The sequence below is a fragment of the Musa acuminata genome, chromosome BXJ1-7, assembly GCF_036884655.1.
Source record: "Musa acuminata AAA Group cultivar baxijiao chromosome BXJ1-7, Cavendish_Baxijiao_AAA, whole genome shotgun sequence".
NCBI lineage: Eukaryota > Viridiplantae > Streptophyta > Magnoliopsida > Zingiberales > Musaceae > Musa > Musa acuminata.
The window spans coordinates 10,381,944-10,398,924 of NC_088333.1; the positions used below are offsets into that span (position 1 = coordinate 10,381,944).

Sequence of the window (16,981 nt, forward strand, 5' to 3'; positions counted from 1 at the left end):
CCATGCAGTGGCACCTATTTGAGGTGCTGTGCTCTCATATGAGAATAAGTATCGTTTTAGTCTTTTAGCCAAAACTTAAAAGAATATTTGTAGTTTTCTCATTACAACTGTGGTTTTCTTTGTATATGTTCTTTTTCCAGCCTTTATAGCATGCCTGATGGGTCTTTTCATAGATAAACTAGCATATATAGTCAGAAGCAGCCTTTGGCAACAGAAACACAGCCATGCTTATGAATGATGCTTAAGATTCGATTTGAATGCCATACTGTCTTAGGTCTTTAAAGTTCTTTCCAAGCTATCAGGGCTAGATATATCTTGATTTTGTTTTGTTTTTTTGTATTTCAGGAGAAGGGCTTTGGAGTTGAGCACCATCTGCATCGTGGGCGAGCATTGGCAGCTTTCAACCATCTTCTTGGAGCAAGAACTCTAAATTTGAAATCAGCCAATCCACGCCAACAAATATCTGGAAAACCTAATATACAGTCAGACATGCAAGCAATTCTTTCACCTCTAACTGAAGGCGAAAGTTCAATCCTCAAAACTGTATGGATGCTTTTCTACTTTACCTTTATTGAAAACTAATTAGAATACTCTGTAACTTAACCTTAAGAGTGATCATTTTCTGCGTATTTGACATTTTACCATATACAAGGAGTTAGCTATAGTTGAAAATACATTTAGCTTTTGATAATGTTATCAATGTGTTTTATCATCTAGCTCAGCCTCATGAAGGGTGAAAAATATCCTCCAAAAGTATCATGGATGTACCATTATTACTAGACATGCAATTGAAAATTTAATTATCCTCCATTTCTGATTGTTTTCTGGCTTAATATATTAATATCATGAAGATCTCAATGTTTATCATTTTCAGGTTCCCCCACTAGCTATAATGAACTTTGAAGATCATGTTTTGGTTTCTTCTTGCTGTTTCTTCTTAGAGTTATGTGGCCTATCTGCCAGCATACTTCGTGTGGATATTGCTGCATTAAGGCAAATTTCTTCTTATTATAACAACTCAGTTGAGCAGAATGCACGTTATGATCATGTGTCGCCAAAGAGTTCAGCATTTTATGCAGTATCTCATGGAGGTCATTTTACTGTTTCTCTAGCTCGAGCATTAGCCGATGATTATATACACCATGATCATCTCAATATTACTAAGAAAAGCGATGTTCCTTTTAGTGATTTCAAAGATAAACCATCTCTAGCCCTTATGACTGTGTTACACCATCTCGAAAAGGCAAGCCTGCCATTATCAACTGAAGGAAGTACATGTGGCTCATGGCTACTAAGTGGCAGTGGTGATGGGCTTGAGTTCCGGTCTAGGCAAAAGGAATCCAGTCAGCAGTGGAGCCTAGTTACAAGGTTCTGTCAGATGCATCATCTTCCACTGAGCACCCGATATATTTCTTTACTGGCTAAAGACAATGATTGGGTACTCTATTTTTCTTTTCTTTATCTTTTTGGACTGTTGGTATGAAATTGTGGATCTTCGAATCATAAAAATCCAATGCCATTGCATTTTTCGTAGGTTGGTTTCCTAACAGAAGCTCAGTTGGGGGGATTTGCTATGGATGTGATCATTCAGGCTGTAAGTTCAATTTATTTTCGTACATAATTTACGCTAATTATTAAAGATGTTCATGTAAAGTGACCATGGGTATTTATCCTTCTTTCTTCTGATCTTGTAACTTTTACATTTCTCAGGCAGCCGACTTCAATGATTCGCGACTGAAGACTCACATATTAACAGTTCTAAAAAGCATCCAATCAACAAGAACTAAAACCAACTCTTCAACAACTGCAACTCCGGGAAGTAGTAGGGGCAATTCTTTCATTTCTGATAATAACACTGCAGTTCCTATAGAACTTTTTGTTATTCTTGCCGACTGTGAGAAGCAAAAAAATCCTGGGGAGGCCCTTCTATCAAAAGCAAAAGACTTACATTGGTCTCTGTTGGCAATAATTGCTTCATGTTTCTCTGATGTGTCTCCACTTTCATGCCTAACAGTTTGGCTTGAGATTACAGCTGTGAGGTAATGATGTTTCTTCGAGCAGGTCGCGATGACTTTATTTTATTATCATGATTTTTTAATAATAGAGGTTCATCACTGATACAACCATTTTCATGATCAAATAAATTTCCAATTTTCTTCAATATATGCTCATTAGCTGCCATTAATTCTTTTTTAGAGAGACTTCATGCATCAAGATGGACGATGTTTATTCAAAAATCGTAGCAGGTGTTGGAGCTGCTGTTAAGTCTACAAATTCCTTACCAAGTGGAAGCAGAAACTTTGCATTCCATTATAATAGGGGGAATGCAAAAAGAAGATGTCGAGTGGAAACCATGTCAGTGAACTCCTTGATGGGTGCATCATCTGACATTACTATTACAACAAGCTCTTCTGTGGCTTTTGTCTCTGAAGAAATTTCCAAGGAAGAAATGAAAAAAATGGCTCTTGAACAGCCAAAAGTTCCCAATGGTCCTGATGAAGTGCTTGCTTCTCTTTCAAATATGGTAGCTGTTCTTTGTGAACAGCATCTATTTCTTCCTTTGCTAAGAGCATTTGACATATTTCTACCTTCATGTGCTCTTCTTCCCTTCATACGATCCCTTCAGGTATATGGGTATCATAAACTCTTACCATTAGATTACAGTCAACTTTAGTCCAATTTGGTGTTTTTAATCATTGCAATAACTGTATGCACAGTTTAAGTAAACTATTTTTTTCCATGGTTCTTTGTAATGATAATTGTCAGGCATTTTCTCAAATGCGACTTTCTGAAGCTTCAGCGCATCTGGCATCATTTTCCACTAGAATGAAGGAAGAACCATTTCATATGCTGAACATGGCAAGAGATGGTCTGGTTAAAGCATCATGGATTAGTTCCATATCTGTAAAAGCTGCAGATGCAGTGTTGGCAAGATGTCCGTCTGCTTATGAGAAAAGGTGTTTATTGAAACTTCTTGCGGGAGCTGATTTTGCCGATGGAGGTTCTGCTTCAGCATACTTTCGTAGACTCTATTGGAAAATAAATTTAGCTGAACCCTCTCTTCGCAAGGATGATGATGTATACTTAGGGGATGAGATCCTTGATGATGGATCTCTTTTAACAGCATTGGAGAATAATGGCTGTTGGGAACAAGCACGAAATTGGGCTAGGCAGCTAGAATCAAGTGGTGCATCTTGGAAGTCTGCCAGTCACCATGTTACTGAAGCACAGGTACTTCTTATTTAGTTATTTCGATGGGCATGATAATTCTGGAAATGATTTGATTTGTAGTTAAATCAAATGTGTTGACATCTGAGATGTGCCTGAAACTTACAGTTATCGGTGAAGTTCCTTTTCGGACATTGTTCAGTATCTATAACATGCCAAAATTTTGTGAAAATCCTTATCATCAAGTAGTACTGCTTGAGTGTTGACCATAGTTCCAGGGATCAAGGCGTTTACGCTAACCAATTGTTGGATTGTCACTACCGATACCCACATCAGTCATCAGTTATATGCTTAATGCCATCAGCACATCCCATTTATCATTGTGACAAAAAAGTCATGTCATGCCCAATGAATAGTCCCACAGAAGTAGTTGATGATGGGTTGGACTGGTATATAAAGCTTTCTTACTCTTAACACCTATTAACTGACTATCATTCAATATATTAACAGTTTCCTTCTTTTTCTAACTGAATTTATCATCTGTGCTCTATTATGTTTTACGAGATTTAGAATCTTAGTACGTCACTACAGATTGCTGTTTCCATTAGATCTCTATATTGTCAGGTGGGCAGTTCTGATGCACCTGAAACACTGCAACCTTTGTTTAGTTTTGACATTTTAAAGTGTTTGCTTCACTCCAATAAGTTCCTCATAATTGAGCAACCATCATAGTATGGCCTTGCTATATAATTATTTATTTGTATCATCTTCATATTGTAAGAGTAATGCTGTCATATTTTGAATCTAATTAATGTAGTTGTTATTTTAGTCGAATGGCTATTGGACTTGATATAGGCTTTATTTGGGCTATTTATAGGCCAAACCAAGTGTTTATATAAATTCATTTTGATTCTTTAGTTTCTTTTCCAGATTACTGAGATTGAACTTGCTCTGATGCACTATATATAATGTTTTTCATATTGGAGTTCAACTTTTGCAGGCTGAAGCAATGGTGGCAGAGTGGAAGGAGTTCCTATGGGATGTTCCAGAGGAAAGAGCTGCTCTATGGAACCATTGTCAGACACTTTTCCTGAGATTTTCGTTTCCACCTTTGCAGGTCGGCCTTTTGTAAATTAGTGGACATGTTTGAAAATGCACTCACTGATATCATTTTATGCTCATCCTTGGTGATATTTAATGGGGTTTCTTTTCAGGCAGGATTGTTTTTCCTTAAACATGCGGAAGCTGTTGAGAAAGAAATTCCAGCAAGAGAACTACATGAGATGCTTCTACTTTCACTGCAGTGGCTAAGTGGAACAATTACACATTCTCCACCGTAAGTTATTTTTTATAAGTATATATGACAGCAGTCCATTTGCTTTTTTCTTGGTTAAGTTTTTGTGCTTCTGCACAGGGTTTATCCTTTGCATATTCTACGAGAGATCGAAACTAGAGTGTGGCTCTTAGCTGTAGAATCAGAAGCTCAGTTTAAGGCTGAACGTGACTTTACATCACTCAGCTCTGTTCAGAATCTGGTGGGTGGAAGTTCTACCAGCATTATAGAACAGACTGCAAGTATCATTACGAAAATGGATAATCATATAAATGCAATGTTGACGAAAGTTAGTGATAGAAATGGTACAAGGGAAATTACCTTCCTAAATAACCGAAATTCACATACCTCAGAATCTAACAGTATAGCAGCTGCAGTGAGCAGTGCAAGGATGAAGAGAAGGACCAAAATTAACCTTCCATTAAGACGGTCTGTGATAGATAATCTGGAAAGTAATAATGATTCTGATGATTACTCTGACTCTTCTTATCAGCCTAAGAACAATGGCGAACTGTCTAAATCTATGCTATCACAAGAAGAAAGCATGAATATAGAAACATCTATTTCAGCATGGGAAAAAAGAGTACAACCTGCAGAAGTGGAGAAGGCTGTTCTTTCTTTATTGGAGTTTGGACAGATAACAGCTACTAAACAGCTTCAACAGAAACTGTCTCCATCACATGTGCCAGTGGAACTTGCCCTTGTTGATTGTGCTCTGAAGGTTGCTATCTTATCATCTTCCAATAACAATGGAGAGCTTAGTGATACAATTATTGATCCAGAGATCCTTGCAGTTATTGTTTCAGCTGGAGTGTCAATCAGCGATCACATAATTGAACCATTACAGGTTTGATAATGGCACCGATCTGATTGTCATTTGTTTAAATTGCATAGCTGTTACTGGCTTAAGAGAACAAGAATGGTTCAATCTTAGATTTGATATACAGTTGTCGTGTTAGATATTTCTTATCATTTTTGTTATTAAATTACAGGCTTTGGAGTTCTTAGCTATGAAGTGCAATGAAGGTTCTGGGCGTGGGTTGTGCCGGAGAATAATTGCTGTTGTCAAATCTGCAAAAGTATTAGGCATCCCTTTTTCTGAAGCATTTGACAAAAAACCTATCGATTTGCTGCAATTGCTTTCCCTCAAAGCACAAGATTCTCTTGAGGAAGCCAAACTCTTGGTGCAGACTCACACAATTCCTGCACCCAGTATTGCGCGTATTCTTGCTGAATCTTTTCTAAAGGCATGCTTTCTGTTTTGACAGATATGAACATTGATGCTTTACTTTTATCGTGACATCTTTCTTAAAATTAATTTTTGGACACAGGGGCTATTGGCTGCACATCGTGGTGGGTACATGGATTCTCAAAAGGAAGAAGGCCCTGCACCTCTTTTGTGGAGATTTGCTGATTTTTTGAAGTGGGCACAACTTTGTCCTTCAGAACCAGAAATTGGCCATGCACTCATGCGTCTAGTAATGACAGGACAAGAAATACCACATGCTTGTGAGGTATTGCATTCTTGATTCAATGTGATCACAAACCAGATACACCACCTTCTATGCATTCTTCTCATGTTTGGGTTCATTCTTTGTGGAGTTTTGTGCATGCTAAGCTTGCTACAGGCCTTATTTGACCTTTACTACTCATCACTGATGGAAAATAGTTTCTTATATGTTTCTGAAGTAGTTATGCATATCTTCAAATAACAGTCACACAAACTAGAGATCTGTATGACAGTTGCCTTTCACAGAAAGCAGGTATCATTTAGTGTATACATTGCTTGCAGATCATAACATATACCACATATATTGATGCTAAATGATAGATTATATCAGTATGTATATGGTCAACAGGGATGTGGTTATCACAGTGACGCAGAACGAGCTACCTGACATGTTGAATTTCAAAAGTTGAGATAGGTCTACATAGATGTTATATATCTGTTGCATGGATATACATGTCAATGAAGCTAATATCTCTAAAATATTGATATCTTGCACGTATAGGGTTAAAATATTTAAGACAGCAAAAGATGGACAAGATACAAGACATTGCAGACTGTTAGATGGTGAAACTACCTATGTCAAAGGCTGCACATTAGTATTAAATCTCTTTCTAGGTAAATTCTGGGGATGGCTTATACATTATACCTGTTATCATCAAGTCAAAATAAAATTATATTGTCATAGGTAAGGCTGCGTACATTGATTCTCCTCAGACCTCACATTGGCAGGAGCCTTGTCAATTGGGTACACCCTTTTCTTATTGTCATAGGTGGTGTTTGATATAAATAGATTTTTTATAAATATTTTGTAGCTGAAGATTTAAAATCTAATTTGAAATTTTTTATTTTATTTTATTTTATTTTATTTTTTGAGTATTTATATCTTGTCCGAATGAAACCTTATGCACAGCATTGATTTTATGTATTGCTGAAATTTTGACTTTTTAAAAATATCTGACAATTAGAAACATATGAGTATATTTTAAAATCTAGGTGATATGCAGCCAAACCCTACTGATATTTTCCAACAAAGTTGATTTAGATGTCCTGTAATGTTTGTTTCTCATTACATTTCATGAGGCAAGGAATCTGTTTCTCAGAAGTTTATCAGGATGAGCAAGGGCCCCTTGCGAGTTTCACCTCATTTTAGGATGGATAGTATGATGCTCTATGATACCTACTTACAAATATCTTCAATTAACTGTTTCTTTTATTGTTCAACATGTTCATTGGTAAATTACTCGTTACATTTTAGCCTTTTTTCTCAAAAAGAAAACTGAAATGGTTTTGCAGGTTGAACTCCTTATACTTTCACATCACTTCTACAAGTCTTCTGCCTGCCTAGATGGAGTTGATGTTCTTGTGACCCTTGCTGCAAATAGAGTTGAATCATATGTCTTGGAGGGAGATTTTTCTTGTTTGGCTCGCCTTGTTACTGGAGTCAGCAATTTCCATGCCTTGAATTTCATTTTAAACATCCTCATAGAGAATGGCCAGCTTGTTCTGCTACTTCAGAAGTATTCTACTGCAGAAATGGCCACTGGCACAGCTGCCGCAGTCAGAGGATTCAGAATGGCTGTTCTTACATCACTAAAGCTATTTAATCCGCATGACCTTGATGCATTTGCCATGGTTAGTATGAGTCCCTCTTTATCAGTGATTTTATGTTTCTCCAGAAGTAATTGAATCATGGCTCTTTTATGATTTATCCTTGATAATATGATTTGTCGAGGATTGGTGGATCTGGTAATTATTTCTATGAAACAAATCCGGGCACAACAAATTTGTCACTTTATATTATTTGTTTCTGATGTGTTTTCATTATAAAAGAAATTTTATCAATATAATGCTTGTCATATTTTTATGGATAGAAACAATACTGGTATGCTATACAGTTGCATGTTATTCTTAATGCCTTTGATCTCGTATTATGATTTTTCACATGGTCCATGATCATAAAAACACCTATTGAAGGTGGCTGAAAAAAGTTGAAGCCAACTATTTTCGTTTTGGGTACTGGATTCGTACTGGCATATGTTGGTATTGCCTGTACGTACTGAGTTTCAAAAAAGAATCCAGAAGAAGGGCTAAAAATAAAAAAAAAGTTTACTGCCCTGTACAAGCCATATCGGGCGACAGAAGCCCTGTCCCAGATGGTCGAAATCTTATAGCGGAACCATCCAGTTTACCTTAGTCCACGTGTTAATCAGTTGGATCAGTAAATATCCCTTGAACCAAACAATTGGATGTTATTGTAAATCTTGGTTGAAACATTTCAGGTTATTATAACTATAAATTACAAGGATTATCTGATTATTATTTTTTTATTAGGTTTGTCGGTCGCCATTTGCACCAACCTTCAACTGGTGTGGCTTTACACTTCTGAATACTACATGTTGCATCTTAGCCATTTAAAATAAGCTTTTCTTAACTGTTTTGTGGAAGTGTGCAGAGCGGAAATATAGAGAATGTTTCCAGTAATTTTCTCCTTTTCTCATACAGGTCTATAACCATTTTGACATGAAGCATGAGACAGCTTCGCTTCTTGAGTCTCGATCCTTGCAGTACATGCAGCAGTGGCTCTCTTGTCGTGACAAGGATCTTCGAACTGAATACCTGCTTGATGCCATGTGCCATTATATCGAGGCTGCTGAAGTCCTTTCCGGTATTGATGCAGGGCAGAAAACTCATAATGCTTGCGCCCAAGCTTCCCTCCTCTCCCTTCAGATCAGGATCCCTGACATCAACTGGATTGCACTCCCAGAAACCAAGGCTCGTAGGGTGCTTGTAGAGCAGTCTCGTTTTCAGGAGGCCCTAATTGTGGCAGAAGCATACAAACTAAACCAGCCCAGTGAGTGGGCTCCAGTACTATGGAACCAGATGTTGAAACCTGACCTAATTGAACAGTTTGTGGCGGAGTTTGTAGCAGTGCTTCCATTACAGCCAACGATGCTTCTAGAGCTGGCAAGGTACTACCGGAGTGAGGTTGCAGCCAGAGGGGATCAATCTCATTTTTCTGTGTGGCTCTCTCCAGGAGGGCTGCCTGCTGAGTGGATTAAGCATTTAGGCAGGTCATTCAGAACCCTGCTGAAGAGGACAAGAGACCTGAGACTGAGGATGCAGTTGGCAACGACAGCAACAGGATTTCTGGATGTGACTAATGCATGCATGAAGGTGATGGATAAGGTTCCAGAGAATGCTGGGCCCCTTATCTTGAGGAGGGGTCATGGCGGGGCTTACTTACCCCTTATGTAGAATTCTTTCACATGAGATTTTCGTGGATATTCTTCTCGAGATTGGGCATCATGGCTGTGTACATGCGCTGGCATTAGATTTGAGTGCTCATTACTCTGGTGGTCTGAAGAGCAAGTAGAGGTTATTTTTTTGACCTTGTTTTTCGAATGTAAATGCTTATTGAGTGATTGGTATTCTTTTGGCAAAGATATATGAGCATTGTAAGTGGTCAATGTGGAACATATATATATATATTTTAAAATCAGAAGATACTATTGGGGTTGCTGATGGTCTGCTTCTGATGTAAAGCAAATTTGCTGTATATGAAACTGTTGTATCATGCAATTTTGTGATGCACAATGCAATATAGCTTTATCCAAGAACATTGTGCACGATAAAAGCTGATTCTGGGTGGAGCCGAGGAATCCAGTGTTTGATACCTGAGTTCCTAATATCGTTTTTGTCATTATTTGTACTGGAAGAACAGAATTGTCATTAATTTCTTTTTACTGGGAGGATATTGCTATGAATTCTTCACGAATATGTAATAAGGATCAACGTTTGTCCTAACCCATCTTGATGTGGAGGAAGGAAGATTCCAATAGATAAGAATGAGGCATTATAATGTCAACAGAGACGAGAAATTAACTTTTGTTCAATTTGCATGACTCTGACAAGAACGTTGTAACATGATACTGTAATCTTGGAAGACAGGATCTGTGATCGTCGCTCAAGGGCAGTGTCAACGCAGCCTCGTGTATGAAAGGATTGTTGCATTCTTTGCATAAGTACTGGAGTCGATGACCATCAGAGATTGTTGCATTCCTTGCAGAAGGATTGTTGTAAATGAGCTATAGTTAACCAAAGAGAAGTGTGAATATTTACTCATTTGTTTTCGTATTTGAATTCCTTAACCTTCAAGCAAGTTTATTCTCCAAGTATTGATCCAGAAATATTTGAAGTTTTCTTGGACTATTATTAAATATAAGTTTTTGAACATGATAATCAAGTATTAATTTAGATATTAGTTGTTTGATATGAATATTGATCCGGAGACAATCGAGGTCCTATTTCGCGTTTGTGTAAGATTACGTCGCGGACACACGCGACACACTCGACAAGATAAATTCAATATTTGAATTAGTTAATTTTTTTTTTATTTCTATCGACATTCTATATGACATCCTGAATAAACGGTTAAAAAAAATTATCCATTTATAATTCCAGGCTCATTAAATTAACTAGATCATGCTTCACCATGCGTTCTTTGTGGTGTTTTATTGGTTTAGCTAAAATAAGGGGTGACAGTAACTAAATGAAAGAATGCTTGTTATGGTAGAATACACAACTCACTTCCCCTGGGACTGGATGGCCCATCTCATGATTGAAATCCAAATCCGGCAACGTTTGTCCATCTTCTACCTCTGCATCTGTTAGACTCAGAGCCTTCTGCAGTTTTCTGTGACAGAATACCTCAACCTCAGCCATGAAAATGGCGGTGACAGGACGGTGATCTGAAAGCTTCAGTTCGGATCTTATGTAGCTCAGAAGCCTCACACCCTTTCCGAACGAAAGAATGCGGTCGCACCTGAGGTGGCAACGGTACTTAGTCACAACTCTCATCCATACCACCCATCACCGAAAACAAGTAGAAGCTGAAATGCGTACAGGCATGTCGTCACCGATGAGAATTATAAGCTCATACATACCAAGCTGGATTTCTCCTTCCTCCCCTGTGGTCGTGTCCGACGTAGGTTGTGGAGTTGAACTCGTACTTGTAGGTTGGTGGAAAGTCTATTGCACCCTCTGACCACCCATCAAAAGCGCGTCCTTTCTTCAGCTCCCGCTTCAGCTGCCACGGAATAGGGTATCGGCAGAAGTCATTTCATGTACTATGCAAAGAGTTCTGCACTTATCATGTAAGAAATGCATGCTGCACATTGTCAAAACACGTACAGCGTCGTCATCTGGGGTTTGGAATTGCCCTTTCCAACCAGAGAAATCATAGTAGACAGCAAAGACATGAACAATGGGTTCCGTTATCCAATGTTACACTACCTGGTCCCTTCCTTCCAACATACTCCAATTTTTGCTGGCAATAAGTTCGTGTGTTCTCTCAAATGACAAGTCGATGCGGTAGTTTAGATCTCCCAGCCAGAAAATTCTTCTGTGAAAATAAGATCTCGGAGTTGAGAAACAGTATCAGATCGAAGATCAAATCGGAGAAAGATAAGAGAGTTTCAACTCACTCATGGTCATGGATTGTTTGGGGCATTCCCATACGAGCAACCTTGCTAAACTGGGTTCTGCGATGGATTTCTTGCACATCTGCATTCCTTCGGAGTTCGTCCCCACTTTGTTGACCTGACGATAGGTGGCTACATATGAAGCAAAAGAGCGTTTGATAGACTGACATGCTGACTGATATGGAGCCCTGCATCATATTCGAAGTAATCAACAGATTGTATATATGCTGCCGCAGCACGCAATTATTTATCCAGCTCATTACATGAATGTCATAGTGACGATCTGTGTTCAGGATACAGTACATGTCTCAAACTCACTTGCATGATTATTGACGATAACTCCATACAGGTAATAAACATCAGCAACAATATTTAGTTTAGGACAATAATAACTATTATCGTATGCTAAACATGGATTAACAAAAAAGATTATCATTATCGTAACTTATAATGATTAGTCCTACATCGAAAATGGATAAAACTAACATTTACTCGTAAGATTCTAATGAATATATTATTATTACTATCATCCAAAATATTTTGATAAGTGATTTAGGTTCAATAAAGTTGATAAGCTAGTTAGCCTCATATGATATTTTGATATTAGAATCGACATAGTAATAAAGCATAATAAGGGTCGCGAAGAAAAAAAAATTACCTATGGATGGAATCAGAACTTACATAATTTATCATTGGCGTGACCATCATTTGGCTACACCTCATATGCAGTAAAGCCCAATTGATCGGGTCAGATAGTGTGATAGCACAATTCTATCTATTATCATAGACATGTGTCTTCTTCTTCTACCTTTGGAACCTATTCAGTGACATGGTAAAGTTGGTGAAGGAGGTCAATATTATCGAGTTTCAACCTATACACTGAAATCTTAATGATTCGACATATAGGGTAGGTAATTGGGGCATGGTGACTAACCATGTAGCCTTCTGGGAAGGTGATTTTGTTAGACAATTACAGCCTCTAACTTTTGTTTCCAGAACAGTTTGACATCTAATGAAATTACTTTTCTTTTATAAAAAAATAATATTTAAAATTTGTCTATGCTGAATCGAAGTACACAAAAATTCTACAGAGGGAACTTATTCTAATCTCAACACAGTCAAGATAGGAGAGGAAACTTACTTTGTTGCCGATGTAACCCATTACACCCACACCGACAGTAGACACCTTCAAGTTGCGGATGTGCTTCCTCAGGCTGCGGCGGACCCATAATGAGAGGTAGATTCCGACCATTTGTTTGCTTATTATCCTCACAAAAGCCAGTCTTTTCTTTCTACACCTGACAACGTTCAAGTCAAGCTCAGGAACCAAACCAATCTCTGATGACTCCTTGAGCTCACCACGCACCGGATTGAATGGATTGTGAGTTCTGAAAGACTTATTTGACCTAAAGGAACATGCCTTGTTTAAAGCATGCTCGGGTAACAAGTCTAATGGCTGTTCTGGCCAGATCAACCCAATCCTCTCTGCGGTGCTGAGAGTCTTCAGCAGCTTCTTTTGCTGGGTCGTTGTTGTTGTTGTTGCTGAGTTCACATCATAATCTAACAAAGTGAAGTGATTCAGCCTTTGTAATCTCTTCGTGGTGGGTGGCTTAGTCGGATCAAGTTCCTGTGGTGGGTCTGATTCAGCATGATCAGAATTAGAATCCAGAGAGCTTTTCGAATCATCAGCACTCGTAGGGTTCTCGACGTTGCTGCCAGTATGACTGAAAAGTTGTTCTTCATCGTCGTCACTGTCAGTCTCAGAGAGCAGTTCGTCCATGGTGATGGTAGCATCTGCTGATGTCTCGAACCGGGATGGAGAAGGAGGATCGCTGTAACATTTGTACTTCGGTTTGATGGGCCGAATCCTATTTAGTGTGTCACGAATGAGATCTTCCCATTTTGTAACTGGGCGACTGTCCTCGGCGCCAAAGATATTGCCCGCATTTAAGGGGACAATTTCTTGTATACTGCATCAGAAATCTCACATCAAGATCACCACATTCGTGTCTAAGAAACACATGTAAATCGAGATCAGGGATTTAGCATCAAAAGGCACACACACAAACAAAAAAGGAGTCGATAATACACGACAAGATTCAAACAACTCGTAAGCATAATCACTAGTGCAGCTGATGTAATTAATTCTAAGCAAAATGGCATTAAATATCACGTTGTCAAGACTTGCACCGGCAAGTGTAACATATGCAGACTAAGATCAATTGCTGCTTGGTTGATTTAAGCTACAAGTTCTGGTTTACCCGAGTGCGTAGATATCAGCAGGCTCCTCCATATCTACCCACTCTGATACGTCCAGGTTCTCCGGTGGAAATTGGCCCCCGACATTCCATGTCCCGATGCAGACCCTGACGAGCCAAAACCCAAAAAGCTTCAAATCTCTCGTAGGAGAACGGAACTCTAATATGCTCGAGAACGAGGACCAATCTAGTGTTTGCCAAAAATGACATAACCAAGTAGACACTTGCCTGAGTTCCTTGGTGTTAATATACTGTGCGCGAAGGGTCTCCGAGTTCCTCCTCTTCAACTTGTAGGGGATGCTCTCGAGGTTGTCATCTGCAGCAGGAGGCCATTAAGTTACCCACGGGAGAGAGGAAGTACGCGAGGGATATCACGTTAAACAGTATGGAGCTGATGGGTAGAGAACATAAGGAGATAACACGACAATCATGGCGGATAGAGCGGAGGTGTGATGGCAACAAGTATTCTCACATATCAATCCACTTCTTTTTTTGTACTTACTTTCGTAGTCACATTGTTACTTAATAATGACTCCATGAACTTTGAAAGATTCTTTATCATTTTTTTCTCTTCTTCATATCAATCTTTTTTTTTTATATTTATATTATTAAAAATATTCAAGTGTATGAGATGAAAAAAGATTAACTAATTAGAATATAGTTATATATATGGGTTTTGACTTACAACCTAATAAGATTAGAGTTTTGGGTTGAATTGATTATGCTTGAAGGGCTTATTTGGAAGTTTTCTTTAAGAAAAAATTGATGGAATAATATAACAAATCATCAACTCTACACCAATCTTCAAAGTGGGAAGTTTCATTTGGAAAGGTCATCATAGTTTTCGATTCATTGCAAAGAGAAACGTGAGACAAAGTTTATATTAGGCCGTTTTGGATTGGAATGTCTCTTTATGAGTCTCAACCACTAAGATAAACCTTGGATGGTTAGGTCAGGCTAAGGAACACTTAACTAACACTTATTTTCTCCTTCTATTAGTAATAACGTGAAAGTAATACAGAATGAGTGATAACATAAGTTCAAGTACACCTATGCTTGATGAGCTCCTCGAAGATTTGGTGGGGCTAATTATAGATTACTCTTATTGTTAATTATCTTTAACATCTTCATCCCTATATTTTAAAAAGTTACATTGGCATCTTTGTAATTACTAAAGTTAAACATCTCGATTTATTTATCCTAACGATATTAGTTTTATTGACGTAAACATAAAAACGGATAAATGATAATTTTAACATTCAGTGATGGATAACATTAGTGGTAACAGATGGCATCATCGTTGGTGTCGATACCGACGTAGTAGCCTGGCCACCTTCGATGATGATAAGGTTTGCTCTCATTATGATGTCACTTGCTTCCATGAAGAGCATGCCGCTAACCTCATTATCGGCTGCCTCACGTTACTCTATATCTGCATCAACGCTAACGCAAATGTTGAGTGACCCTTTCGTTGTTTGATAACTATGTCGATGTCAATATAAATGCAGAGTGACAAAAGAGTCTCTCAATAAGAGATGGTATTGGAATTAACATGATAATGAGGGAGTGATAGGAGCTCTAACAACCCCGGGCTGAGATTGGGATCCACCTAATGGGTCAGTGGCAAGACGACCACCATCTTCGTTGTAGATGCTGCGACAGTCACCAACATTTGCTCAACAACTATGTTAGTGTTGATATAGATGTAGAGCGGTGTTAGGCGGGTGACGATGAGGTCGGTAACATGCTCCTCGTAGAGGTGGGTGGCATCACAATAAGAATGGACATTATCATTGTTGGAGGTGGCTAGGTAACTACATCAACGTCAACGCTAGTGATGTCACCGTCCATCACTATCGACATCGTCTGTCACTAAATATTAAAATTATCTTTTTATCTTTTGTTTTTATGTTTTCGTTGATAAAACTGATATCGTTAGGATAAATAGATTTAAATATTTTACTTTTATAATTATAAAAATATTAATTTAAAATTTTAAAGAGTAAGGATCGAAACATCAATTATAACTATCTAGCTGGTAATATATGATTAGTCAGATTTCGAGGGCAGGAAAAGGAACAAAAAGTGGCAGCTTTTGTAGCACCACCAAGGCATTAGGGGCACGAGCGAGGCAAAGGACTTTTGTTCAGTGGCGTCGGTAGGCCGGTGAGTGGTGGTGCTTCAATAATGGCGAAACTGTTCCCAACTTTTACCGCGTAAATAACTCACTGTTTGTTCTGTCTCTATCGGTGAAGATAAGAAAGAAAGAAAGACAGAAAATTACCAAAGACTGGCCATATTGTTCACTGCTTACCAGACCAAAAACTGTGCACCCTTCGCTCATGAAGTGGAAGAGGAGCTAAAAGATCCACAAAACGTACCGTTTGCCTCAGTCTGAAACCGTCTCGCTCTCTTCCCCTCGTTCGCCTCACAACCACCGCACTCTCCATCATCTTCTTCAAGACCGCTATCGTTGCTGCCTTCGTCGGCGCTGAACTCGGAGTCATTGGTTCTGAGATTTAGCCATTTCTTGAGAACTGTCTTGGGCCAGAAGACCTGCAAGCGGAAGCGGTTTGAAACGCAACGCAAGAAACAATTCAAGAAAACAAACATGACAAATCAAAGAACAGTCAGCCTATCATAACCTCTCCTGGCTTCTTTGGCGCCTGCATCTTCCTAGGCGTAGTAAGCAGCAGCCTGTAGGCTATAATATTCCTCCGCTGCTCGCCACTCTCTTCTCCCTTTCTTGGCAATGAATGAACCGATGCTTGCTGAGAGGGTAATAAAATCGCCATCTTTAAAGAGCAGCGGCAAGGAAGTTGGAAAGAGATCAGAAGGCCGCATCCACCCCTGAAGACCCTCCGGATCGCGACCTCTATTTCGTTGTTGTGCATGTATCTCGAATCCAGTGCTTATTACATATTATCCTCGTTTAACATCCGGATCTTTAGAATTAAAATATTTATATTAAATATTTCATATTTATATTAAATATTTCATATTTATAGTAAATCACATTTACTCTAAGGTTTACTGATAGAAGATGCGTGACAACATGTACAAAAATGGTATGAAAATATTGGATAGAAAAGTAATTTTTATAACTCCTTACGGGAGAAGAGGAGGAAGAGCAACGATAAAAAATGAGTTAAAAGATAAAAAGGAAGATACGACGCATATGTCGACACTTTGCATCTACCTCGTTGTCACTCGATATCTACATCGACATCGC

The 16,981-nt window shown here is 38.5% G+C and overlaps 2 protein-coding genes across 4 annotated transcripts in view; one reads left to right on the forward strand and one right to left on the reverse strand.

Moving 5' to 3' along the window:
- The window catches only part of LOC135678740 (uncharacterized), a 36,697-nt gene extending 27,164 nt beyond the window's left edge, over nt 1-9,533 (forward strand). For all 3 annotated transcript variants that reach the window (XM_065191867.1, XM_065191868.1, XM_065191869.1), the window contains exons 14-26: nt 346-543; nt 875-1,438; nt 1,535-1,594; nt 1,711-2,039; nt 2,197-2,626; nt 2,767-3,231; nt 4,169-4,285; nt 4,383-4,504; nt 4,583-5,348; nt 5,494-5,748; nt 5,833-6,015; nt 7,305-7,643; nt 8,514-9,533. In XM_065191867.1, coding sequence (XP_065047939.1) covers nt 346-543; nt 875-1,438; nt 1,535-1,594; nt 1,711-2,039; nt 2,197-2,626; nt 2,767-3,231; nt 4,169-4,285; nt 4,383-4,504; nt 4,583-5,348; nt 5,494-5,748; nt 5,833-6,015; nt 7,305-7,643; nt 8,514-9,266 — 4,581 coding nt within the window. In that variant the 3' untranslated portion in view covers nt 9,267-9,533. The remainder of the gene's footprint in view (nt 1-345; nt 544-874; nt 1,439-1,534; nt 1,595-1,710; nt 2,040-2,196; nt 2,627-2,766; nt 3,232-4,168; nt 4,286-4,382; nt 4,505-4,582; nt 5,349-5,493; nt 5,749-5,832; nt 6,016-7,304; nt 7,644-8,513) is intronic.
- Nucleotides 9,534-10,468: 935 nt separating this feature from the next.
- On the reverse strand, nt 10,469-16,626 carry LOC135678741 (type I inositol polyphosphate 5-phosphatase 1-like). Its single transcript, XM_065191870.1, has 9 exons — nt 16,395-16,626; nt 16,131-16,305; nt 13,978-14,065; nt 13,753-13,857; nt 12,633-13,461; nt 11,495-11,679; nt 11,304-11,412; nt 10,955-11,097; nt 10,469-10,833 (listed from the first exon to the last, which is right to left on the reverse strand). The coding sequence occupies exons 1-9, from the start codon at nt 16,542-16,544 to the stop codon at nt 10,557-10,559; spliced, it is 2,061 nt and encodes a 686-aa protein (XP_065047942.1). The 5' UTR covers nt 16,545-16,626; the 3' UTR covers nt 10,469-10,556.
- Between the last annotated feature and the right edge of the window lie 355 nt (nt 16,627-16,981).

Bases quoted from the DNA above. Each gene is read 5' to 3' on its own strand.
- LOC135678741 (XM_065191870.1), bottom strand. From the start codon at position 16,544: ATGGCGATTTTATTACCCTCTCAGCAAGCATCGGTTCATTCATTGCCA. The intron at 14,066-16,130 runs GTACGTTTTGTG...CTCCTGCTGCAG, and splicing joins GTTTCAGACTGAGGCAAACG to ATGACAACCTCGAGAGCATC. The intron at 11,413-11,494 runs GTGAGTTGAAAC...TTATTTTCACAG, and splicing joins CAAACAATCCATGACCATGA to AAGAATTTTCTGGCTGGGAG.